This window comes from Fundulus heteroclitus, chromosome 17, assembly GCF_011125445.2.
Source record: "Fundulus heteroclitus isolate FHET01 chromosome 17, MU-UCD_Fhet_4.1, whole genome shotgun sequence".
Lineage (NCBI taxonomy): Eukaryota > Metazoa > Chordata > Actinopteri > Cyprinodontiformes > Fundulidae > Fundulus > Fundulus heteroclitus.
Window position 1 is genome coordinate 23,030,198 of NC_046377.1, and position 26,925 is coordinate 23,057,122.

The 26,925-nt window shown below is 38.5% G+C and overlaps 1 protein-coding gene across 1 annotated transcript; it reads left to right on the plus strand.

Moving 5' to 3' along the window:
• The first annotated feature begins 300 nt into the window (after positions 1–300).
• Positions 301–22,290, plus strand: LOC105930386 (bestrophin-3). Its single transcript, XM_036149241.1, has 13 exons — positions 301–689; positions 3,994–4,088; positions 5,623–5,710; positions 7,624–7,769; positions 8,119–8,273; positions 9,277–9,354; positions 9,487–9,639; positions 14,217–14,297; positions 15,978–16,129; positions 17,186–17,276; positions 19,965–20,083; positions 20,225–20,476; positions 21,716–22,290. Exons 1-13 carry the CDS (start codon positions 538–540, stop codon positions 22,101–22,103), a joined length of 1,950 nt encoding a protein of 649 aa, XP_036005134.1. The 5' UTR covers positions 301–537; the 3' UTR covers positions 22,104–22,290.
• The last annotated feature ends 4,635 nt before the right edge of the window (positions 22,291–26,925 follow it).

The following is a 26,925-nucleotide window of genomic DNA, read 5'->3' on the forward strand; positions in this document are numbered from 1 at the left end:
AAAAATCCGTTTAGCTCGTTATGGTCAGGGGGTAATCGTACCCCATAATTAATGATTTTGAATATATTTTTTTTTTCTTGGTCCAACTGTTCAGAATTATTTTCTGCCATGAGATCCTTCAGTCACCCGACTGTGTTTCTGTTTTTACACTTTTACCTCCACAGCTGTCTATGCCAACACACACGGCTTGAAACATGACCACATTTAGCTCTGTGGGTCATCAATATAACCCACAGCACAGTGCATGTGTGTGCTGCCTGGCATTACTGGGCAACCGGACAGCATCATGATGAAGAGAAACAGAGTGAGAGAGCAGCAGACAGAGATAGAGAAAGGGAGAATGAGGTGGGGGTGGAGCAACCACAACAAAAAATCTGAAAAGCAGCCTGATGAAAAGCAGCACAGAGAAGGAACCGAAGATGTCCTCCTGCAGATTAAAGCAGCTCACAGATTATTTGGATTATTTTTTTTAAATAAACAGTCATGAGAAACTAGGGGGACCATCAAAGCCCTGAGGATTCAGGTTTCTGACTGAGGATGACCGTCACTTATTCCAGTAAAGTAGCCAACGCCACCTTCCTGAGCTTCCACCGGCTGCTGCTGCGCTGGAGAGGGAGCATCTACAAGCTGCTGTACCGGGAGTTCATCCTGTTTGCTCTGCTCTACACCGTCCTCAGCCTCGTATACAGGTCATACACTCAAATCAGATTAAAAAAACTAATAACATCACTTGAGACAGGCATTATTGCACCAGATAAGAAAAAAGGAACCGTCATAAAAGCATAAAAATAACCTTATGGGTGTTTGCTGTGCTGCTGTATCCCTGTTTAAATAGCATATTAACAATGCTTATTTAGTTTAACAAGCATTACTCTTGTTCTAAAGTCTTTGACTGTTTTATTGTGTGTGTCAGATGCTGAAGTGCTTGTGCAAGATTAATACACTTCTCTACAACCTAAAATATAAAATGTAAGGTAGATTTTAGAAAATTATTTTAAGAAAAGGCAACTTTGGAAATATCAGTATCGCCCCCTGCCGTGGGGGTTGGAGTATCTCACAAGCTCCGCCCATTCTGTGTTAAAAAAAAAATCACAAAACAAATAAAACAATCGTACTCATATCCTTTGGATTGTTTCAGATTTTGTCACTTCATAATTATAATCTATGTGTGAGGCAGGGACAAAATGGATTGTTTCGGGGAAAAAAACAACTTTTATTTAGCCTCTTAAGCTCAGCAGCCCTCAGCACTGGGGGAGGAATCAAACCTTCTTTTTTCTCTAGGTTCATTACTGTAAGTTTCTTTTGTTAAAAGTAGCTAATTTTGTATCCATAAATTATCTAAGATTAAAACTAGTTGGTAATCCTGTTCAAAAACACTTTTTGTTCTACGCCGTAAAATAGTCCTTCCATCCTGACTAGTCAATACATTTATTCAGAAAAGGGAGGTTAAAAAAATTATCTCTGCGAGAGCTGGAGGCCTGTGAAACCTCTGACCAATCCCTGCCATTCGGCCTGTCCCTCAAGGTCCGTGGTTATCTCCTTATCTATTGGTTGTCCCACATGCCAATCATTCTGACGCGCTCACATAATGCCAGCATGCATGCTTGTTTCTGCTTGCTGGCTGCGCATACGCACTTCTAGCGCTTATATATCCAGTTAGCTTAGCGGTTAGCTGTTCATTGTAGCTCCGCTGTATACTTTGAACATGGCTAAGAGTTGCGAGAGCATGCCGCGTACAAGTTTATGTGAAGAAGAGGAAGGACTCAGTAGAAAGAAATAAGAACAGAGTAGATTTGGGAGATTTTATTTCCCATGATCCCCCTGAGGAGCGGAAGAGCAGGTAAAACGGTCTTAAGGCCCATTCATACCTCACGTAACAGACGGATACGGATATGTGTGGAGTGTTTCATACGTTCTAACCGTCGATTTCGTCTGTATTTTGACACGAAAATTGGGAGCTTACGATTACGGACGAAACGGATCAATACGGAGCAATACTACCGGAAACGGTGGGGGCGCTATTGAGTTTGTAGTACAAAATGTCAACAAAATCACGAAGAAGGTTATAATTCTGGGCTTTAAACAATGGCAGGATTCGAGGAACGACTTGCGGAGCTTGTCCGCAACTACCCACACGTATGATGTGTCGTGTCCGGGGCACAGGGACAAACAAAAAGTTTACTTACGGAGCAAATACAACAAAATCACATCTTGGACTGTCGCCATGTTTGATCAGTGACGAATTATTGGCGCCCAGCACTGTCACCTAGAGGAAATATTGGTTATTGTGCACCTCAACGGACGGAGGTATGAAGGAGTCAACAGATAGAACGTACGGACAGAAATACGGACATGTAGGCCAAACGTAGGGTATGAATGGACCTTTACACATGGGCAGTTATTCTAAAAGGGTTATAGGGTTGATTCCTTTCAATTATCGCCACAAAATTCTCACCTCCATACGGGTGATCAAAACATCGCTCTGGTAAGCCAGGCCAATAACGACCCTAACGACTCCCCATTACAGAGGCGTGGACCAGTTTTGGCTTAATGACCTTAACGACTCCCCATTACTAGGGGGGTGGACCTGTTTCGGTTCAATTTGCATGTCATCTAAGCAATAACAAGGCCTTTGTTGGGCAGTACTATAAAGCTTGCAACTCCACATTACTCCAGACATTTTGAATTGAGAAAGCTTTCTGAATAGGAAACGAAACGTCTTCAAACTTTGAAAGAAAAAGTCCAGTTGTTTTGTTTTCTAACTTTTTTGGAATGACCATGACCTTGATGACTGAGAATCTTCACCAGCTTATTCTAAAAGGGAATTGGGGAAACCTCTGGAAAAACCGCAGACTCTTCCTTTAAACCAAGATTATTTAGATGGAGTTTGTAATTGCTGAATAAAGCGTGATTAGATTTAAACATGTTATTTTGAGGAAAGTTTTAGAGGAAAAAGTGTGTGGGGGGTGGTCTTAAGAGCTTAAAGTATACAGCTACAAGTTTTGCTCCTCCCAGCCAGTAGGTTGCGGACTCGTGCTCACCTACTGCTGTTTGCCAGCCAGTTGCCAGGTCCATTAGCATGCCAGGTTAGCATTAGCAAACATTTGACTTACCTGTCCAGAAGAAAAGTGACAACCGCCGTGTGGCTTCAAGGCCCCTTTGCATCCTTAAGTCGGCATCAGCGCTCAAAAGTTTGACCAATATCCAACCTCGTTTTGCTTCTTTTTTGGTCTGCTTGAATCTGTGAAATGTAACGCAGAGAAGAAGCCATTCCTGAGAGCTGTCACAGAGCTACTATGATCTGGCAACGCCTGAGCTCTGTCTTACATGTTGACGTTGGCGTCATAACCGGAAGTAAATATTTATATATTTTGGACACGGCAAAATTTAGAAAAGTAACTCCACATTATGATGCTGCCAACACCATGTTTCAATCTGGAAATGAATAGTAACCACATTTTTTCGGTTTCTCTTTGTAAATCAAATCGCGGCTACCAACCATGGATCTCCTCTCTTTCCACTTTATAATACTTTCTAGAAGAAAAATATCTCTATATTTCTTTATTTTAGTATCATGCTGTGCACTGATGTAATTCAGCCAAATAAATAAAAGAGAAAATAATCTGGTTTACTATCTGTCCTTGAACCTTTCTTCTGTTAGTTGCATGTCTGTATTATTGACCGATCTATCAGCTACCACCTCTAAATTACCCCACACCTGAAAAAAAACATGAAGGAGCTTTTACACCAAGTATTTAGCACCCTGAAAATGATAGTGATTTGATTAGGAAGTGAGAGAACAAAACAGCTTTGGACTATTTTAGATTTAAAAAAGTTTATCTGCGATAAATCATACAGATTGTTCAATTTAATTAAGATACAGACAGAAGTATCAGCTACTGAAAGATAACAGGCAGCACAAACATATCTTTTTCTCTCTCAGTTTTTACTGCTTACACTTTTCATTTAACTGATGGTATCTTCTCCTTTCAGGTTTATCCTCTCAGATGAGCAGAAGAGATTATTTGAGAAACTTTCCATCTACTGTGACAGATACGCTGAGCAGATCCCTGTCACATTCGTCCTGGGTGTGTTTTATTTTTCTCTCTTTTTACTTTCCAGAATCCGTTTAATTTATTTATTGAAATAGAAGCTCAACAAAAGCTATATATATATATATATATATATATATATATATATATATATATATATATATATATATATATATATATATATATATATTTATAATCTTTGCATGTTCCAGTCAATCATCTGTTACTTTTACACCCTTTCAGGAGTTTTCAGTCGGATTGATTCGAGTGATCTACTGGGCTCTTCTAGCAGCTTCATTGGCTTTTTGATCTCAGTATATTTCTTATTTCACCTTTCTTTAAGTTTGATGAGCAAGGCTTGTACCAGATGCTGAAAAAAGGCCCACATAACGATGTTCCCACCCCAAACTTCACTTTTAGCTTACTCTTACTATTTGTCCTCCAAACATTGTGTGTGTCTTGGCATCCAGAGGGTTTGATAGAGGTCACACTTGTTCAGACTATTTCATCGGGTTGTTTGATTGTTCTGCAGCAGATTCTAAATGTGTTTCACCTTGCTTTTTCTTCAACAGTGGAGTCCTGTGCAGTGATTTTGCACTAAGGCTATTGCAGCTGAGAGCATTACATATTGTCTCCATTAGTGAACAATAGATGCTAATTCCAGGTTTTCTGGATTTATCTGTGAGCAGGCCTCACCTCTTGGACTACCCTCTTTAAAAAAAAAAAGATATCTACTGTCAGAAATGCGGGGTGTGAAGGCCTTGAGTGTACTTTTTGTTTCTAATCATCATATCTTGGTCATAACATTTTTTTAAGGCCACCAGTGAGCACTAGACTTATATTAATTATATCAACTTGCAACAACAGCAGATGGGTCTTTCTAAATTTTGAAAGATTTAAGCTATATTGTTGGATTTCCATGTTGTTTTTAACCCCCCCTATTCATTTTTGTAATGAATATTACCTGTGTCACTCTGTGATATTTAATTTATAGACTAAATTGTGTTATATTTCTTTGTAAATGTGAATTACACAGCGTTGTTACCAATACCTGGAGTGAATTTCATGTCAATAAGACCTTTAAAATATTTTTAACTCAGAAAAACATTGACATCACTATCTCAGGTGGACAGAAAGACAGTGGACATGGACAGAAAAGTCGAAATTTCAGTTGGACATCTGGTTCTAAAAAAACAATATAGGACGGGAGAGCTATTTGCTTCCTAAAAGGAGCTGCCTTACACCAAAGTACCTAAAAAGGTTATATTCATTGTTGTGTTTTCTGAGGAGATAGCAGAACCCAGCAGACAGACTGATGGGTGTTTGGTCCCTCATCAGCTGAGTGCTAATGGAAATGGATCATTAAAGAACAGAGAAGACTAAAAGCAGGATGAGTGTTTGGGGGGCTGGTCCAAACTCAAGCGCTCTGGTACTGTGGAAATAACATGGATGCCTGAAACAGTTGCTCAATAACAAAATAACTGAGTTTTATTTAGGAGTTTTTTGTCTTGACTAATAAAAATAGAAAATGTGTTCTACTTTTAATCTGAGTTTTCTCTTTATGTTTTAGGTTTCTATGTCACATTGGTGGTAAATCGTTGGTGGAATCAGTTCGTTAACCTGCCCTGGACAGACAGACTCATGTTTCTCATCTCCAGGTAAACAAAAACAAAAAAAACAAAAACAAAAAAAAATATATATATATATAGATATAGATATAACTCTATTGAGTAAGGTCTCTTTAGCCAAAGCGGAAGTGCGTCAGTGGTCGCCATGATCAGTACTGTCCGAATAGTGCAGTTAGTAAGTAAGGAAGGAGGTAGGAACAGGAGACTGTATGCTTCCTCTCACGGCTAGTTTAGCCTAGGAACCTCACAACGTTCCTTACCAGTGTTAAGGAGCTATAAACAATCCCATGATCCTTTGTGTGGCATGATGTTAAAGCACAGGAAATTAACAAAAATGTCTGAAGATAAGAGAGCGCGCACTTTGTGGTTAATTTTCGTAACCTGTAGGCTGGGATTTAACTCACATTACTGATGTGCGTTTCCATGGCGTCATGCAGGCGGAGTTAAGGGCTCTCCAAAATTCGGCACAGCAGTCCAAAGTTCCTTTCCTCCCCACGATAGAGTCCTAACTGTTGACCCAATGAAAGGTCAAAGAAAAGGAGCTACGAGCTATTATCAAGGGTATTTGGATGGAGCCCTTGAGGCCGTGGCTCTGATGATTACCCAGAATCCCTTGCTACTCATACCACTGACTGCAGGTACAGACAAAACAGCTGATGGTCTGGGGGTGCCCCTCAATTTGAGTACCATTGCAGTAGCAAACATCTCTATGACACTACAGTCCTGAGAAACTCGATATGGATCTTCACTTACAGGTGAAACATTGCCATTTTATCAATGACTGATTGCCACAACCTCATCATTGGTAGTAATGTTTTATTATACTATTACACTGAGGAATCCCTGAGTCTTTAAATAGCGTGCCATACCCTGTAGTAGGGAATTGCTAGCATCCTTACAAAATTGTAATATTTGCATGAAAATGTTTTAAGCTAAGGCTGCTGATGATATAGGTTGTTGTCGTCATCATTTAAATGCTTATAACTGTCAGTACTATGCTAATGTCCAAGCCGCTCATTTAATTCAGACAAACTAATCAGTGATTCCGACTCCAATTAGAAGGATATACCTTCAAGTCTTTATCCTGTAATAGGCTTTTAGTGTGTTGTACTCGTAATTCTCAAAGATTTTCTCAAGGAGTTTTTGGGTTTTGACTGCTGAGACGAAAAAGTCATTATTGTTCCCCAGTGCCCACATATTAAAACTAGCATTTAGGAACAAGGGAGATACAGGAGCCATGTTGGTTTAAGTCACTCCTGCTTCCCACTTTAGACCTTCTTGCCAACTTGCCTTTCTGACTAAACCATTTCTAGACTCAGAATTGTAACAATGGTTTGTTGACTTACACCCGACAGGTCGCCTTACTCGTTAAGGAGAAGTTTCACCATGCTGGCCAGAGAAACAGGATCTTCGGGAACTTCTTAGTTTACCATTCTCAATGTATTTGGTCGCATGAAAACATCACTCCAAATGTTTAAGAAAGGTTTACATCAACTCCTGGTCGTAGGTAGCCAATGTGCCAAATTTAATCACTCCAACCCATGTAAAGAAGACCGAAACAGAATAGAAGTTTTTACATTTTAGCGATGGACTGAAAAATACAAAAACTTCTAGGATTTAATAAATGGACACATGCCTGTTGTTTCACCACTGGTAACACTGCTAAGTTTACATGGACAAAAGTAATCAGCATAAACGGCTGTTTAGCAAAGACTTCTTCTTCTGTGTTTTTTTTAGGAGAATTTGATAACTGTGCATGTCAGAGTGGTTCTATTCTGAATAAAGCCAGGTTCATATACCTGCACATTATGATCAGATTAATTGATTGTGTGCTCATATAAACGGTACAATCCGATAATTTAATCCGAATACATTTTAATCTAATTGTGAAATTTTCTGCATGTAAACGTAGCTAATGTGTTAGTTTTCTCTGCTTCCTTTAGTTGTGTTCAGGGTAAAGATGAATACGGACGTCTTCTGAGACGGACGTTGGTACGCTACGTAAACCTGACGTCGCTGCTCATCTTCCGCTCTGTCAGCACCGCCGTCTGCAAGCGATTCCCAACCATTGATCATGTGGTTGAAGCAGGTGAGACGCGTGTTTTCTAGTTTATCAATGAATCACGGAGTTCAGTGTGTTTGGGTTAGCTGAGTCCGAGGCCAAAATGGTAAACAGCATTTCCTGGTTCTGTCAATCCCTGATGAGGCATTTGGGATTGGCTTGTTGATGGGCAGTTAGAACAGGACTGTGAGCTACAGATAGAAATATGAGCTGAAATATTAAAGACACAACCGGACATCAGGAAAATTCAGACGAGTCAGTTGATTTTAACATTAATTATGTTTTGAAATCGATCTTTTAAGTATGGCTCTCAGGTTTAACCAGTATACTAACACACAGAATACTGGGTCTGATTAGCTTGTCCTTCCACCTGCAGGTTTCATGACTCCTGAGGAGAGGAAGGTGTTTGAGAACATACGTTCTCCTCACCTCAAGTACTGGATCCCTGTTGTCTGGTTCTCCAACCTGGCGTCTAAAGCCCGGCAAGAAGGACGCATCCAAGATAGCATCGACCTGCAGAATATTCTGAGTGTAAGATATGAAACAAACTCTCTGTCACAACGTTGGCATCGTGTATCATAGATTACAGCATTTAAATTTCATAAAATAAAATAATAAAAATTATATGATAAGGTTAAGAACTGGAGAAGAAAACAAAACAGATGTATGACAAGAAATCTTTGTTTTTTTTGTTAAAAATTATAACATATCTTATTTATTATCATATTTAAATAATACTAAAATACTGATAATAATTTAAAAAAATGATAAATATAATACATGTAATTTTTATTATTATTTAATTCCTTTTTATCTATGCATTGGTGTGGTATGTCAAAGTAAAAGAAGAAATCAGAGATTTAATTGCATCTGTCTTGAAGAACCCTTCTTGTTAAATATGTTAGAAACCAGTGAAACCAGAACACATTTAGATCCAGAAATAAATTATAGGTTTAAGATATTTAAGAATAGCCTTTCTGAGCCCGTTAAACCTGCTAAATCTCTAAATAATTCAGGTAAAAATGTAAATAAGTAACTCAATTAAAAAAAAAGTTTCTCCTCAGTAATGTCTGAGATTTTACTGTCCCATAAATCAACCATTTAAAAGAAATTCAAAAGAAGAACAGATAAATGATTGTAAAGTACATTTGATGCACAAATCTACTATAGAAAAAGACATTCAAAATGTCAGAACAAAATTAGATTTAAAAAGAAACTTTTGAATGACTTTAGTTTTAAAGAAGGTATTAAAAATTTTATGGATATTTGCTCATTCTTACAGCAAAAACTTTTTCAGTTTGACAGAAAATAAATGGAGTAAATATAATTGTATTTGAGATAAAAGGCTATGTTGCAATCACAAGCTCATTTAGTCCTCTTAGTGACCACAGAAACCAGAAATGTGGGTATAATATGACACTGCGTTTGCTCCCAGAGGGGAAGGACGACAGCGTTTTTCCATTAAACTGGATCACGTTACAGAAATCTGAGGTCTGTAGCTGGTGGCAAACAGCTGTTTCCTCTCTGTGCTCAGGAGATGAATCTGTTCAGGACGTGGTGTGCGACTCTTTTCGGCTATGATTGGGTCGGCGTCCCGTTGGTTTATACGCAGGTCAGTCCCGAAAACCGGATGCAGCACGCGTAATCAGATGAAGGATAATCACTGTAACCAAATCAGAGCCGCTGATGGGAGGCACTGCTTGTAAAAATCCGTCTCTCTCTCTCTCTCTCTTTCTCTCTTCAGGTCGTCACTCTTGCTGTCTACACCTTCTTCTTCGCTTGTCTAATTGGTCGTCAGTTCCTTGACCCCGCCCAGGGTCACACCGGCCATGACCTCGACCTTTATGTCCCTGTCTTCACCCTGCTGCAGTTTTTCTTCTACTGCGGCTGGCTTAAGGTCAGATAACTCCCTCAGATGTCATCATGTTGCAAAAATAACCTGAATCTGTGAACGCTGAGCGTGGGAGAAGGTTTAAAATACAGAAAACAGAACTATCGTGTCATATAAAGCTGATTTCTGTAGAAGAGATCTTTTTGCACATCTTTCGCAGCAGCTATCTGCTCCATTACTGCACTGGAATGATGATGGAAATTATTCTATGGTTTATATAATCTAAATAATTTAAATCCGTACAGTAAGTTTCTGTGGGCAGAATTAAAGAAAGGTTTGCTTCTGATATTAACTTAAAGTCTAACTCTTGGACTGAATGTATTTTTTTTTTTTTTTTTTTCAGTCAAGGGGCTTTAAAACATTCGGCAGCATGTAGCTAATTCACTTTCTGTGATGTCTTCCAACTTTGCTGACTAGTGAGAAGACGTCATTGGATCATTGGACAGTTCTTCACAACATTTCTAAACAAATAATCTCTATTTTTCCAGGTTCAATTGACTGAACAGATCACAAATTGGGCAGTTACAGCTTGAGAACAGCAACGTGCAAATGACGAATAACACTGGGTCGATATTCATTTGACCCCCTGTGGACTATTGCCACAAATTCACCTCAACATGCTTCCAGTCTTAAGTCAGCATATGTTTCCAACAAATACCAGCTCATGTCTATTCAGCACGTCATGTTGGAAGCACCGACATCTAGGAACCAGAATTCCACAAATTTATTTAGATATCTATCTACACTGTTTATCTATATAGATATATATAGCTAGATATAAAAATACATATACTGTACCTTCTTCAAATATGAAAATGAGTGGGGTGTGCTTTGGTGGCGCAGTGGTTAGCATGTACGACCCATGTGCGGAGGCCTTAGTCCTCGACGCGGCTGACCCAGGTTCAGGACTGAATGTATTTTAACGCAGATGCATTCAAATAGTCACCAGAGTAAAGAAATGTATATTATATGTGAATTATGTGCGCCGTTTGGAAGTAATTTCGATAAAACTTGCTGTATAAGCGAAAGAGCACGAACATTCCTCAATCAGGCTTTTTCAGAATGTGACGTCACAAACAGAACTAGTACCGTGCATCCGGCTGCTAACACTACGACTTTCGCTACCGATTTGTTAAATTTAATTAATAACTCTTACTCTACATACAAAAAAATAATTAAAAAAATGTCTGATACATCTACAAACTCCCCCTCAAGCATCGACGACTCCGATACCGAATATATATACGAATAAACGGAGTTTGAACAAGGTGAACCTGAGGAGACTATAGCTAACGTTAGCGCCCATGCTCCATTGTAAGTAAACCTCAAAATCCTCGCTCCTGAAGTGTGAATTGCATAAAACACTTTTGTCACTGCCGGCAATCCAGTCCTTTCGCGTTTCTTTTACGAATTTATCCCATTTTTTTCGGACCTTTTGATCCTTCGGCCAAGTATGTAGCGCTACTTTCTGGCCTGCACTAGACTGGGGTGAAGTTGGTTTGACATTGGACATTGAAGCTCCGTGGAGTCAGCGGAGCACTCTGGATAAACAAAAATCAAACCAGATTTGTTGACGGTCCCACCGCGTATGGGAGGAGGGAGCAGCTGAGAGACACTGGCCGAAATTGGAGTCCTTCAGCCGGATCAACCGTGAGCCAGATCCCGCTGACTCCGCGGAGCTTGAATGTCCAATGTCAAACCAACTTCACCGCGGTCTGCACTACAGCCACCAACTACGCACCTAGAAGGCATTTTACTGTGGACTTAGTTCTCCGATTTTTTTTTAAAAGCGCTTGCTCAAAGTAGACGTGGATCAGCAGATTTGGTGTGTGAAAGAAGATACTGGAAAACATCCATATATCCTTGTTAGAACCGGCTGTACATTGTAAACAATGTGTGTTTCTATGCAAGTTCGCTTCGCGCATTCTCGGTGTTCTTGAACTGATCGTAAACGGAGGCAGCACTCAAACGCGGAATACCATAATCGGTGTAAAAAATGTGCAATATTTCATATTTAAACTTAATTTGAACACTTTTGATACATGAATATTCAAAGTTTACCTTGTTCTGGAAGTTATTTAACGGTTTTCAGGAAAAAAAAATTCAGTCCAAGAGTTAGACTTTAACCATCTTAACATTTTTTAACAATCTCAATGAAGCCTAACTGAACCGGTTTTATGGTCCAGCTCTAGGTTCTGATATCTACTTTCATCCAAATGGGGAACATAATGAAAGATGAACCCAAGAGTCAGAACCAGCATTGATCTGTCAGCTTTCAGCACCAGAAAGCCACAACCGAACCAGAAAAAGGTTGTTGGACGGCTGAGTGGTTCTGATCATTGGATCATAATGAGGACAGATTATTAATAATGAAAAAGGGGCAATTTCCTGAGACAACTTGTTGAGCTGAAGAAAAACAAAACCAAACACCGTTTTTCAGGATCTTTTAAAAGACAAACATAGAGGATGATAAAAACAAACACAAAATACACTTAACAGAACCAAATCTCGTAGAGACTGGATCAGTCATCTCTGACTCGGCTCGTCAGGTCTTGTTCTGGATAGGATCGAAGGTTGTGTCCGGGTTTCTGAACTCAGGGGAATAGCCATAGACCTTAAATAGACGCCCCATAGACTGGCTCTGCCTACTGGAGCTGACGTTTCAGCACGGCTGCCATCTTGGATGGGTCTCTCACGCAACCCCAATGCATTTATCTGTACTTAGGAAGCTGTTTTCCCAACTAAAATAAATCATAACTCCCTGAATTTGTATCTGATTTTCACACGGTTTGATTTGTTTCAAATGGCAGAGATGAGGTTATGATACAGGAAGCTGTTACACATAAAAAACATGTTTTCTTGCTGAAATATGTTGTTTAGACAACATATTTCATAAATATATGCTCTTTAACAGGCAGAGATATGGCATATTAATGTATAAATGCATGCATTCATGCTGAAATACTTTGTTTTATGTCATTTAACAAAGACAGACATGTGTTATGGCCTATTATTAAATATGTAAATAAATATGTGATTTCATGCTGACTTTATCTTAACCAAAGAGACGCGGTATTACAAATGAATAACTATATAAATTAACACATTTCATCCATCCATCCATTTTCCGACACGCTTGTCCCTGATGGTGCCTATCTCCAGCTATCAGTGGGCGAGAGGCGGGGAACACATTTCATATTTCAATTAAAAAAACAAGTTGGCTTGTTCATTTAAATTTATTTCTCTCTCTCACATGTACAATCCCAAGCCTTCTCTACACACAAACAATTATTTCTTCATATTTTTGTGTGCTGTGCATGCACACGTGCTAACAGTTTTTTTAAAAGCCTGGAAAAGGGTTAAATTTCCAGGTCATTTAAGTGCATTACACCCTGCTTGTAACAAGGGCTAGAGCTTAATACCCTTGAAAAAGAATGATTTTGCACAGCTTCTTATGTGTTGCACTCTGTAACTTCAGGGTACTTAATTTGGCAACGTGATTGAGCCTTATTTTTGCGAAATAGAGCGATAACAGATTAATAAACATAAAGTTATAGTCCATCTGTTGGGTTTCTGCATTCTCACCAAGTAAAAACTCATCTTCAGAACCAATATCAGCCCAAATGGTGATCTGCACCGCATAATATATTTTCGATAATATCTGCTTAATGCAACCGTAAACTGCAGAAAATACGGGCAAAGTTGCTCCCTCTGCATTTACTCTCATCGCCTCCTGTGCCAGCCTACAGTAGGAGAGACCCATCCAAGATGGCGGCGATGCAGGAGGTGCTCCAGCACGTAACTTTAAAAATGACATCAAATTACCTGTGATAGATATTTATCACAAACTACAAGTTGGCTTTTCTTCAGGTCAGATAGCAGTTCAGCTCTAAATGAGTTTTATTCAGCTGGGCTGGGGGCAGAAATGGCTTTTTGGGTTGTAAACGCTGCAGGAACCTGGTCTAGTTATCACTATAGGTTCATCTTCACTAATTCATTAAGATTAAACATTCAAGGTTACAGCTAATCATGAATTAATAACCGTTTCCGAATTGAGCAAAATAAGAGTAGACCATATAAGAAAAACACTCAGACAAAAGGTCCTTTTATCTACTTATTTAGCTTTGAGACGTGGCAGCTTCAAACTTCTATTTGTGTAAATTTTTTATCTGTTTTTTATATAACAAATGTTTTCCTCTTGACTCAGTGATGTAATACCTGTATTAATAAACCATGCAATATCATACATAACAGAGGGAGGCCTTCTGACACAGAAATAGGCCTGCCATGAGGGATAAGGTGTCAGAAAAGGACAAACAGAAAAGGTTATGGAGAGGACTCAGTAATCCTGTTTAACTTTTTCATAAAAAATGTAAATTTGTTCTTTTACTGTAACCTTTAACAAGAGAAAAACACATTCAGAAAAAAATAGTTTTTTCATCTGATTTTGCATAGACACAACAGCGCCCTCTTTGGCCACTTACTGTACTACATTGACTTGGTAACTCCAGTTTTTTTAAAAGGGTTTAATGCAAAATTTTGAGTTTTAAGGACAACAATGTAAAATATTTGTATTTTCTCAGGTAGCAGAGCAGCTGATTAACCCGTTTGGAGAAGATGATGATGACTTCGAGGCTAACTGGATTATAGACAGAAATCTTCAGGTCAGCAAACTGCAGATAACTTTATTTCCTGTTCTATAGGCTATATTTACAGCAGAACAAAGATGGAAGGATGATTAGTCTTCTTTTACTATTTTCCATCCGAAATTACAACTCAAGTTTGAGACTTTAGCCGTCCTACAAACTCGAATTAGACCTAAAAGATTTGAGACTTGACTTGGACTCGTGGTGAGAACCGAGTACTAGTACCAGTTTTGTTATCTCTTGTAATAAAAAGTGGAAAAAAGCTGATAATTGAGCTACAGCCTGCAGCAGCTGGGAATGTTTTACTATAAAAGGGTGAGTTTGGTTATTAGCCAGTGATGTTGGTGGATTATTATGGGATGTTAATGGCTCACAACAATCTGTCCATGTTAGCTGTAGCTTCATGATAATGACCACAGGAATGTCTCTGCTACTCAACGCTGGATTAAATGACTTGAATAATTTCAGAATAAAATAAAAGTAATTAACCTCAGATATTCTCTTGCTGCTAAACTGGGCTTCTACATTACTTCCTGCTCAGAATGTCAGAATAAAATAACTTTTTGCTTTCTTTGTTCAGAAGATGTGAAAATGTTTACTTTTTAGAGTTGAGGACAAGGTTTTAAATATGGATTGAGAAAAAGGTTTCCCCAATATTGTTAAAACGTCTCCCGCTCAGAAGAAAGAAAGAAAACCTCCAAACCAGATTTAGTCCAATATATAATGCATGAGTGGACAAGGGATAAACAGCTGTTATGTATGTAGTAACCTTATAAATATAAGTAATTATCTTCATAAATTACATATAGATAATATAGGTATTCAAGGTGTTAGAAGAAGTTTAATCTTATATTGTCCCATTTTCTGTGTCTATTATACTGTACATTAGAGACAAAAAAGTAGCTTTGTTTTAATCTGTAATCTTCTAAATGTGTATTTATATTTCTGATAGAGTAAATATTGTAGTTCAACAATTTTCAAAATAATATAAATCGTCCAGCAGGTTTTCAAGTGTGAATTAAATGAGAAAGATTAAAAGATAACTATTAATAAGTAGGTGATTAAATGTAGACATCATAAATTGGACCCAAGGACAAACAGCACCAGTTTGGAGGTGAATTGGACTTGGGATAAAAAGCTATAAACTTCACTTGGAAAAATAACTTGTAAGCATCTCTATTGTCTAGAAGATGGATTAGGAGTTATTTTCTAATTTTAACATCACCTATAACCCAGTTTAAAGTTTAAAAAGACGGCAGAACTAATCAGTTTAAAAAATACATTTCTTTGAATTCAATCTGAAACTAAAATTGGATGATTGCCATTTAGTACAGAACAAAGTCATGGTTTCAAGGTTATTTAAAAAAAGGACATAAATAACTGCACTGTCCCTGGTTTCCTACTTTTTCTTAAAACAAAGGAACATTTTGTGAACTTGTTTTGTAATAAAAACGGTTAAGTTTCATATTTTCTTTTCCACAAGGTGAATTTGAGAAACTAAACGGTGTTTCAGACGTTAGATGCTGGCACCTAATCGTCTGTTTTTTTTTTTTTTAAATATCTGTGCATTTGTGTGGGGAAAATAAACATTTTCTCTGTTTTTCTACAATAAAAAATTGTCTTGAAACGTTCTGGAAAAAGGGAACCAGACTGGAAAGCCTTTAATTTACGCCACCTCTTCCTTACCTGTCCCTCCAGGTGTCTCTGCTGGCTGTGGATGAGATGCACATGAACCTTCCTCACATGACCAAAGACGTGTATTGGAACGACAGCGATGCTCGTCCGCCGTACACGCTGGCTGCTGCCGATTACTGCATCCCCTCGTTCCTCGGCTCCACCACCGACATGGGGTGAAATTTACCAACATTACCTCCATTCATGTTTATTTCTTGAGCCTAAATGATTAACCTACGCATGTTATGAATGTAGCACATATCAGATTTTTATTTATGTTTTAAAGGTTTTTTTTAAGAGAGTAGTTTGTCACAGGTGTGTGGTTATGATCCTCTAGATCAGGGCTGTCAAACTCATTTCTATATTGGGCTACTTTGGCATCATGAAGTCATTACACTGGAAAAAGGGTCAAATTTCCTTGAAATGGGCAGCAAGTTTAAATGATCTGCAATAGGAATGAAATTTTTCCACGAAAAATAGGAACAACTCATCTCCATGATCTTACTTCAAGTGCAGTTTATCTAATTATCTTATTTTAGAGGTAAAAATACTAATTCCACTGGCAGATAATCTTATTTACCTGCTCAAATCAAGGACAAATGCACTAATATCAAGAGAATGTTACCTACTTTTAGTTCCTTTTAGCAGTGAAAAAGCGATGATTGATTTCATAATTTCATTTCAGTTCACATAGAAATATAAAAATAATGCACAGTAACATTGAAGTAGCATCTGTAGGCCCGTTTATACAGTTTATTTGCAAAAAAAGTTGATATTGGGGTGAGTTACACTTTAAACTCGTCATTCTGCATCACTTTCTCTCTTTTTGGATATTTCTGTGTTGTAGAGAAACGCTGACATCTAGTGGCAGGATGCTGTTACTACACAGTTTAAAGAAAGTTAACGTTCGCTACAATAGGCACAGTTTAAGACACTTTATACAATTTAACAGATTATATGCCTCAACTTAATGACATGATATGCCATTTTTTGTCTCTTGAGAGCCGGATAAATTGCCTTGACGGGCCTTGAGTTTGACACATACTCTAGAGGGCGCCTTCTTTCATTACATTTTAACTGCAGAACATATTTTTTTAAATATTTTTTCCCTCTGTGGTTATCGTCATGAATTACAGAGAGAACCGTTTGACATAATGAATCCGGGGTTTTGAGAATAAGTGAGGTCATTTTTATCAGGACAATAATCAGCTTTGTGTGCGTCACTTCTGCAGACTGTCTGACATCCTGCAGCTTGAGGAATGTGAGGTTTCTGACAGTCAACCACAGCAACAGGAGCCGTTTTTGACTCGCCGACAAGAATCGGTAAGGCTACAACTTTTCTATATGTTTAAAAACAATGTTAAATATTTTTACTCAACCATACAGATTCTATGTTTGTGTAACATGTTTGGACAGATGGGGGGTTAGTATCGCTTTTACCAATGCGAGGGAAAGACCATTTTTAAAGCTTATTTTAAATAGATTCATGTGAGGAATAAATTAGGATGGCTCTGCATTTATTCCCACTTAAAATGCCTAAAATCAAACACAGGTGTGTCATGCTTTGGGGAAAAAATGTTAAAACCTCATTACTCTGCGTTTTGAAGGGTCTTTTTTGTCCAGTTTAAGCCGCAGGCATTTACTTTGGTGCTTCTGACTGTTGAAGTGAGAGCTGAAAACCCAAAGCAGTTGATGAGTCTAAGAAGGGATTTAAAAAGATCTTAAAATAATTTTTAATTGAGCTATTCCACTTTGCAAGTGGAATAGACATTCAAAACAGCTGCCAATATGTCCAGGTCTGACTGTCCAAGCAAGTTCACTGCAAACACAGAACTAAAAATAAGTAAAATTGTCTTGAAACAAGTGCATTTGCCCTAGATCTGAGCAGGTAAATAAGATGATCTGCTAATGGAATAAGATTTAAACACTTAAAAATAGGAACAGCTCATCTTAATCATCTTATTGAGATGATTGAGATGAAAACACAGCACTTCTGCTGCTCTTACATAATGACTCCTATTAATACTAAAAACAGAACTTTTGCACTAATATTTTATTTTTGCACTAATATTTTATTGACTGTCCATGTACAATTTTAAAACCAAATTTTGCTGCTTTTATTTATTTCTTCACTGCATGTGCCCTCTTATTTACTTTTATCTGAATGTTATGTTGTCTGTGTACTTAGTCTGGTAAATATGTCTTGTCTTCACCGTGGGATAGTGAGAAACGTAATTTCGATCTCTTTGTATGTCTGGAGCATATGAAGAAATTGACAATAAAGTTGATTGATTGATTTTAAGAGCAGTATGTCTAATTATCTTAGTTTAGGAGTCAAAATACTAATATAATTGGCAGATCGTCTTATTTAATTGCTCAAATACAATCATTTGCTTATTTTTAGTTCTGTTTTTGCAGTGTTTATCCTTAGATAAGGCCACACGATGCTAAAAGAAGACAACATCCACAGACTCTTGCTACTCGTATGAAAGTTCATGTCTGCACACTCAGAGGGAGACTGAACAGGTTTCATAAAAGCAGTTAAGCTTTACGTTCTAGATAAAACCTGAAGTTTGCCAGAGAGAACAATAGACAAAGTCCAGCACTTCTGGAATGATATTCTTTGGACAAATGAGTCTAAAAACTGAATTTTCTGGACACCAGAGAGAAGAGATCATGTTTGGCTCAAAAAAAATTGTTCTGGGAAAAGCCCCTCATTCTAGCTGCGTAGCACGGAGGTGGAAGTGTGATGGTTTAGAGCCACTTCGCTGCAGCAGGACCTGCCCAGCTCAACATGACAGAATACTAGTAGGGCGTCCTAACCTTTTCCCTTAGTTAAAAAAAATGCATTGCTGTTTAAATCTTATGTTTAATGAGTAAGACAAGGTCATTTAGGATGTTTTTAAGTAAAGTACATTGACATTTCTTATTAAAGAGCTGTGCCTGTGTTCACAGAGATCCTCAGAGCCTCTCAGAGCTCCTATCCATGCGCTCCAGGTGAACAAAGGAGATAAATTAGTGTCTCATGTTGATTAAAACTTGCAAAATGTTTTGAATGACTTTGAGATCTTTATCTTGATTTGGTTATTTTTACATTTACTCTCCAGTCAGTTTACTACCTTTGTCTAATTGATATTAATGCATATTTTACAGGGCTTGCCTGCTAGTGTAAAGCGGACTTATTTGGAAAAATTATGACACGAAATGGAGAAAAAGAGATAAAAAAAAAAAAACTGAACAGCAGCACATCTGTCTGGTGATTTCTGGGAGGAGAAGGAGTTTTTAAAGTTAAATTAGTCTCTGGATCACGGCGCAAACAGGTGGACTTTGAAGCGTATTTCTGCAGATAAATGAATCTGGAAAGAGAATCGCTGCAGAAATCAAAATCGAGGAGATTGCATCACAAGCAAACTCCTAGACGACCATTTGGGCTACTGACATTATCATGCAATACAGAAAATACTTTTTAGCCTGTTTTATATACATACTTTGTTAATGTCCCCACTTTTTATTCACGATTATCAAACATTTTTTCTTATTTATCCTCAATAAAATGACGTTACTGGAGCCTTTTACCCATCGGGCCGCTGAAACTAATTAATTTCGCTCTATGGGGGATGATAAAGTTTATCTTATCTACATATTAATAGTTGTCTGATTGTTAAAGAAGTTTATGCGCTCATTTCCTCCGGTTATTCAGGTGGTGGATCAGCCAATCAGCTCTCTCTGTTTAGGGATCAGCCAATCAGCTCTCTCCGTTTCCTCCATCTTCCTGCTTCATAATAATAATAACATTTTTCCCCTTTAGCAGCTCTCTGAAGGCCTGAGATGCTTTATTATTAACTTTTAATCCACCGAGGTAAAATTCCAAGAAAAATCTTAGAATTTGAGAAATTCTGAGATTTTTCCTGAAATGACGTCACTGCTTTCAGCCTGAGGATTCTTTGTGAACACGGGGAATTTTTAAAGCGGTGCATAAACTTTTCCACCTGTTGATGGATTTTTTTCCAGGTTCTGGGTCGAGTCCGACGCTTGCTTAGCGTTCAGGAACCTCCTGATCTCAGACATCCTCGACCCGTCTTCAAACGCCACAGCAGCGACGCCACCAGCAGCTTCTTCCTGGACTTCAGGTACTGGCGCATTAAGAGCTGACAGTGATATTCTGCTGCAGGTGAGCGGTGGCTCCGCCCCTTTATAGCAGAATAAATGTGGAAGCAGGAGCATCAAAAAGGTCTTTTATGATTTTAATCTGGTCTGGTAAATTCTGTCAGGGCCAATCCAGCTTCAGCGGACGCATCTCAGCCTTTCTCCGTACCCGTCCCGCCGTCGTCTCTGGAGACCCTGTCCACCTTAAGGGAGGTCAACAGCAACCCGCCGTCACCTGAGAGTTCGTCCTCGGTCGTTTTCCCCCGCCTGGTTGTCAGCCCGCCGTTGTTCTCTGGGGCCGGCCTTCACGGCGAGAAACACCAGAACGGTCTGGATCGCTCGCCCACTGAAGAACCACCAAACACGGACGCTACGAGGTGATTAGACGCCGGACAGCGGCTAAACTTGGGATTTAACCTTTGAGGCAACTAGGGTGCAGTTTAGATTTCTTCTGTGTTTGCTTTTATTTTATTTTTGCCACGCTTTAATGTTAATACATCATGCATTAACATAATCTGAGCAAATGTTTTAAAATCAGGATTTCATTTGTTGATGGAAATAAGTTGCCAAAAACCATCCTGTGATGAAAAGTAACTGCTCACCTTGTTAAGTCATGGATTATCTTTAAGCTTATTGTTTTTGCACAGCTGATTTTAAAATTCAACTCAGTTGGCAAAAAAAAAATCTCTTGAATAGAGACGTATAATTATAATTATTTGATGATTAAAAATTGTTTGATCTGAAATACTTTAGATCAGGGGTGTCCAAAGTGTGGCCCGGGGGCCATTTGTGGCCCTTGTGCTAATTTTGTCTGGCCCTCCAACTTAATTTCAAAAAAGATTTGGCCGACCAACACTGGTGGCTTTTTGCATATGGAAACTTTTTATTTTAAATTACTGTAAATGTATTATAGACAAGTGAAAACCTTACAACTGAATGTTTGGTACAACACAAAACATTTGTCCCTTAATAAGCACACTTTTGACATTTGCTTTAATTTCATAGTAAATAGGGCAACTTTTACTCCAATGCAGACTTTGGTGCATTAAAATCTGACTGGAATTCATTTATTAAAATTGGCCAAGTAAAGTTTAATATGTTTTGGTTATGTTATTTATTTATTTTTATAAATTTTTTGGCCCTCGAGTGTTTTCGATTGAACAATTTTGGCCCAATAGCCAAAAAGTTTGGACACCGCTGCTTTAGATGGACAAAAACAGAAAACCAGAAGGATTCTAAGGTGTAAAGTAATTTTTTAACATAGACTGCAAAAAGGGAACTAAAATTAAGTAAAACTTTCTAGAAATGTGTCTATTTTTCATTGATTTGAGCAGGTAAATAAGACTATTTGCCAATGGGATTAGTAGTTCTACCCCTAAAATAAGATAATTAGATATTCTGCATTTGAAAAATGATGATGGAGATGAATTGTTCCTACTTTGAGGGCAAAAATCTTATTCCATTTGCAAATAATCTTATTTACCTGCTCAAATCAAGTAAAAATGCACTAATTTCAAGAAAAATTTACTTAATTTTGGTTCCCTATTTGCAATGTACTACACTGTTTTCTTCAAAAGTACGATTAAATCTTGTGTTTTTAATTGTTCCACTTCCAGTATTTCTGGGACCAGCGCTATATGTTGTTCCCCAACTCATCTGGGACCCAAGGAGTTCCGCTGGACGACCATCAGCGCCAAGAACCGTCCCCCAACCAGGCCGAGGGGACGCCAGTTCTCCCTGCAGTTCTCCAGGCAGACGTCAAAGGCGTCAGTCCGTAGCCTGCCGAGTCCAAAGGGACTGGGACGCCGGAGAAGAGGCCTGGGTCGCCATCAGTCCCGCCGATCGCCCAGTCCCACCACCAACACGCTCCAGCTGCCAGAGCCGGACTACGACAACGAGTTCCAGGGAATGGCAGGGAGCGAGGACAACGAGAGGGGAGAGACGGGCCAGAGCGATGAGCCGAAAGACGCAAACTCTCAGCTACGAAGTTTGGAGAAGAAATGAGAAGCTATTAAAAATCAGAGAAACTGACAACGGCTGGACCCACGAGGAGCCGCTATTCTGTCCACAGGAAGAGGAGCTTTAACGTGCTTTGGTTTAAATCATGTCGTAAAAGGTGGACCTGGTGGTCTCTGGCGAGGTATTTAAAAATCCGGAGTTTGGGTTCAACATTTGGTTAGTTGTTAGAGACAAAGACATGGGGTCCGTTCTTCGTACGTCGCTAACTCAGTTAGCAGGATTTCATTGTTGACGATTTGGCATGATCTTGGATCGTTTGGTTCTTCGAAAGACATCCTGCACTTGTTGTCATAGCAACATGTGCGCCAGCTTAAGCCTGCTCGAGAGCAGGCTTATTTCATGTAAACAGGATTAGATCGCAGCTTTATAAGCGGAGGAGATGGGAAGTCTGTCGTAGCCATGTCCATTTTTACGACTGCAACCTGTTGCGGAAGATGCAAGAATAATTTGCAGAGTTTTTCGAATTAATCGCGTATTGCGCAATAGACAGGATCCTTTAGCGCAGCGCGACAGTGTAGAGATTTTTTCTTGGTGGCTGTTATAAACAGACAAACACATCATTTAACAGTGGCTTTTAAAGAGGAAAAAGTTGTGTTGGAGCCATAAATCTAAAATATTTAAGTTAATTGTATGATAGTTTGCTTTTTACTTTTATCATATTCAGTAAGAAGATTTGTTCAGGCCATTTTATTGTGAAGTTTAGTTTACTTTGAAAAGCTTGCTTCCTGTCGAGCCGTATATTGTATTAGAAAAAACTATGAACGGATTATCTAGACACGGAGCAATACAGTTTTACAGTGTAAACTGTGGATGACTTGAAAAAGGAAGATTTTCATTTTTTATGGAAAAGATTTTTTTTTTTGTTAAAATTCCCAGTTTGCACGCGTCCTTTACTTCCCGTCTCTAAGGAATGACACTGAAATTTGGATTTCTTGACATAACAAGTGCCTTTTTAAAATAAAGTGTAATAATTAAAGGCTACCATTTTGTAGAATATTCTTGTATTTCCCTTTTACTTGTCCCCATGTTCTAGTGGGTACCGTGGAGGTTTTGATATAAAAGAACAAAGTAAATATGAGATTATTAAAAAGCAAAAATTAATACTGTAGAAAGTGATAGAAACATCTACCATGGACAGTATTTACACATTAATTTGTCTGCTGCTTTTTGCATGCCCTCTCTCCTGGCTTTAACAGATTTTGAGGTGTTTTAATTAATGACTCAAATTCGGCATAACCTTCCATTAAAGCTCTTGTTCTGCTTGGGAGAAAAACTGTGGGCGTTCTTTGTTGAACAGCCAATAGCAGCGCTGCTGATCAATGTTTCTACTATCGATACATTTCCACTTTTAAACAAACGCATGAACGCGCAGTTGTCTCAGATAACTCAATCCAGTGATACTAATCATAAACAACAGGTGTGTTGGAAGAACCCAATTAGCCGGATCATGATTAGCCGGATGAAATCATCTTGGATGTGTCATTTGATCTCGGATGTTTTAAGCAACGTACGAAGAACGGACCCCTGACGGATGACTCTCAACGAGTCGTGTTGAAGTACACTTTAAACTCATGATTTACACTTTAAACTCATGATTTTGCATCACTTTCTCTCTTTTTGGATATTTCTGGGTTGTGGAGAAACGCTGACGTCTAGTGGCAGGATGCTGTTACTACACAGTTTAAAGAAAGTTAACGTTCGCTACAAGAAAGCGAAGAATCAAGTAAAAATGCACTAATTTCAAGAAAAATTTACTTAATTTTGGTTCCCTTTTTGCAGTGTACTACACTGTCTTCTTCAAAAGTACGATTAAATCTTGTGTTTGTTTAACTTCACCAAAGTTAAACAAACAAGAAAGCAGTAAACAGGACAGGACAGCTTGTAAAAAGGAAACGATGTAAGAAAAAAAAAACATGCCTGGCTTGTGGTTTTTAATAACTCTAAATACACATTAGAAGACGTGAAAGAAGCGAAATCTTATTTTCTGTTAACAATTCATGTTGAAATTCAGGATTTTGAGTTTGAATGGTCAAAGCAGAAGCTGCAGCCCTTCTTAAGGTAACTCAGGGTGTAGAGGAGCAAACCTCTTCATTTTTAGGGTAAATATCCATTTGGGAAACTTTAACAGAAGTAGTGGACATCTAATTGTCTTCTTGAAATAAAACTTTGACCCGTTTCTTGACAAGGTACAAAGAAATGTCCTAATTTTGGCCACATCCAACCATAGCTGCAGTGTAAACGTCCGTTGTTATCAGAAGGACCTCAGGATGTAGCGCCTTTAGGGATGTACTCATCATTCGCGATTAAAAATCAGAGAAACTGGCAACGGCTGGACCCACGAGGAGCCGCTATTCTGTCCACAGGAAGAGGAGCTTTAACGTGCTTTGGTTTAAATCATGTCGTAAAAGGTGGACCTGGTGGTCTCTGGCGAGGTATTTAAAAATCCGGAGTTTGGGTTCAACATTTGGTTAGTTGTTAGAGACAAAGACCTGACGGATGACTCTCAAAGAGTCGCGTTGAAGTACACTTTAAACTCATGATTTACACTTTAAACTCACGATTCTGCATCACTTTCTCTCTTTTTGGATATTTCTGGGTTGTGGAGAAACGCTGACGTCTAGTGGCAGGATGCTGTTACTACACAGTTTAAAGAAAGTTAACGTTCGCTACAAGAAAGCGAAGAATCAAGTAAAAATGCACTAATTTCAAGAAAAATTTACTTAATTTTGGTTCCCTTTTTGCAGTGTACTACACTGTCTTCTTCAAAAGTACGATTAAATCTTGTGTTTGTTTAACTTCACCAAAGTTAAACAAACAAGAAAGCAGTAAACAGGACAGGACAGCTTGTAAAAAGGAAACGATGTAAGAAAAAAAAAACATGCCTGGCTTGTGGTTTTTAATAACTCTAAATACACATTAGAAGACGTGAAAGAAGCGAAATCTTATTTTCTGTTAACAATTCATGTTGAAATTCAGGATTTTGAGTTTGAATGGTCAAAGCAGAAGCTGCAGCCCTTCTTAAGGTAACTCAGGGTGTAGAGGAGCAAACCTCTTCATTTTTAGGGTAAATATCCATTTGGGAAACTTTAACAGAAGTAGTGGACATCTAATTGTCTTCTTGAAATAAAACTTTGACCCGTTTCTTGACAAGGTACAAAGAAATGTCCTAATTTTGGCCACATCCAACCATAGCTGCAGTGTAAACGTCCGTTGTTATCAGAAGGACCTCAGGATGTAGCGCCTTTAGGGATGTACTCATCATTCGCGATTAAAAATCAGAGAAACTGGCAACGGCTGGACCCACGAGGAGCCGCTATTCTGTCCACAGGAAGAGGAGCTTTAACGTGCTTTGGTTTAAATCATGTCGTAAAAGGTGGACCTGGTGGTCTCTGGCGAGGTATTTAAAAATCCGGAGTTTGGGTTCAACATTTGGTTAGTTGTTAGAGACAAAGACCTGACGGATGACTCTCAAAGAGTCGCGTTGAAGTACACTTTAAACTCATGATTTACACTTTAAACTCACGATTCTGCATCACTTTCTCTCTTTTTGGATATTTCTGGGTTGTGGAGAAACGCTGACGTCTAGTGGCAGGATGCTGTTACTACACAGTTTAAAGAAAGTTAACGTTCGCTACAAGAAGCGAAGAATCAAGTAAAAATGCACTAATTTCAAGAAAAATTTACTTAATTTTGGTTCCCTTTTTGCAGTGTACTACACTGTCTTCTTCAAAAGTACGATTAAATGTTTGTTTAACTTCACCAAAGTTAAACAAACAAGAAAGCAGGAAACACGACAGGACAGGTTGTAAAAAGGAAACGATGTAAGAAAAAAAAACATGCCTGGCTTGTGGTTTTTAATAACTCTAAATACACATTAGAAGACGTGAAAGAAGCGAAATCTTATTTTCTGTTAACAATTCATGTTGAAATAGAGGATTTTGGGTTTCAATGGTCAAAGCAGAAGCTGCAGCCCTTCTTAAGGTAACTCAGGGTGTAGAGGAGCAAACCTCTTCATTTTTAGGGTAAATATCCATTTGGAAAGCTTTAACAGAAGTAGTGGACATCTAATTGTCTTCTTGAAATAAAACTTTGACCCGTTTCTTGACAAGGTATCAAGAAATGTCCTAATTTTGGCCACATCCAACCATAGCTGCAGCGTAAACGTCCGTTGTTATCAGAAGGACCTCAGGATGTAGCGCCTTTAGGGATGTACTCATCATTCGCGATTAAAAATCAGAGAAACTGGCAACGGCTGGACCCACGAGGAGCCGCTATTCTGTCCACAGGAAGAGGAGCTTTAACGTGTTTTGGTTTAAATCATGTCGTAAAAGGTGGACCTGGTGGTCTCTGACGAGGTATTTAAAAATCCGGAGTTTGGGTTCAACATTTGGTTAGTTGTTAGAGACAAAGACCTGACGGATGACTCTCAACGAGTCGCGTTGAAGTACACTTTAAACTCATGATTTACACTTTAAACTCATGATTCTGCATCACTTTCTCTCTTTTTGGATATTTCTGGGTTGTGGAGAAACGCTGACGTCTAGTGGCAGGATGCTGTTACTACACAGTTTAAAGAAAGTTAACGTTCGCTACAAGAAGCGAAGAATCAAGTAAAAATGCACTAATTTCAAGAAAAAATTACTTAATTTTGGTTCCCTTTTTGCGGTGTACTACACTGTCTTCTTCAAAAGTACGATTAAATCTTGTGTTTGTTTAACTTCACCAAAGTTAAACAAACAAGAAAGCAGGAAACAGGACAGCACAGGTTGTAAAAAGGAAACGATGTAAGAAAAAAAAACATGCCTGG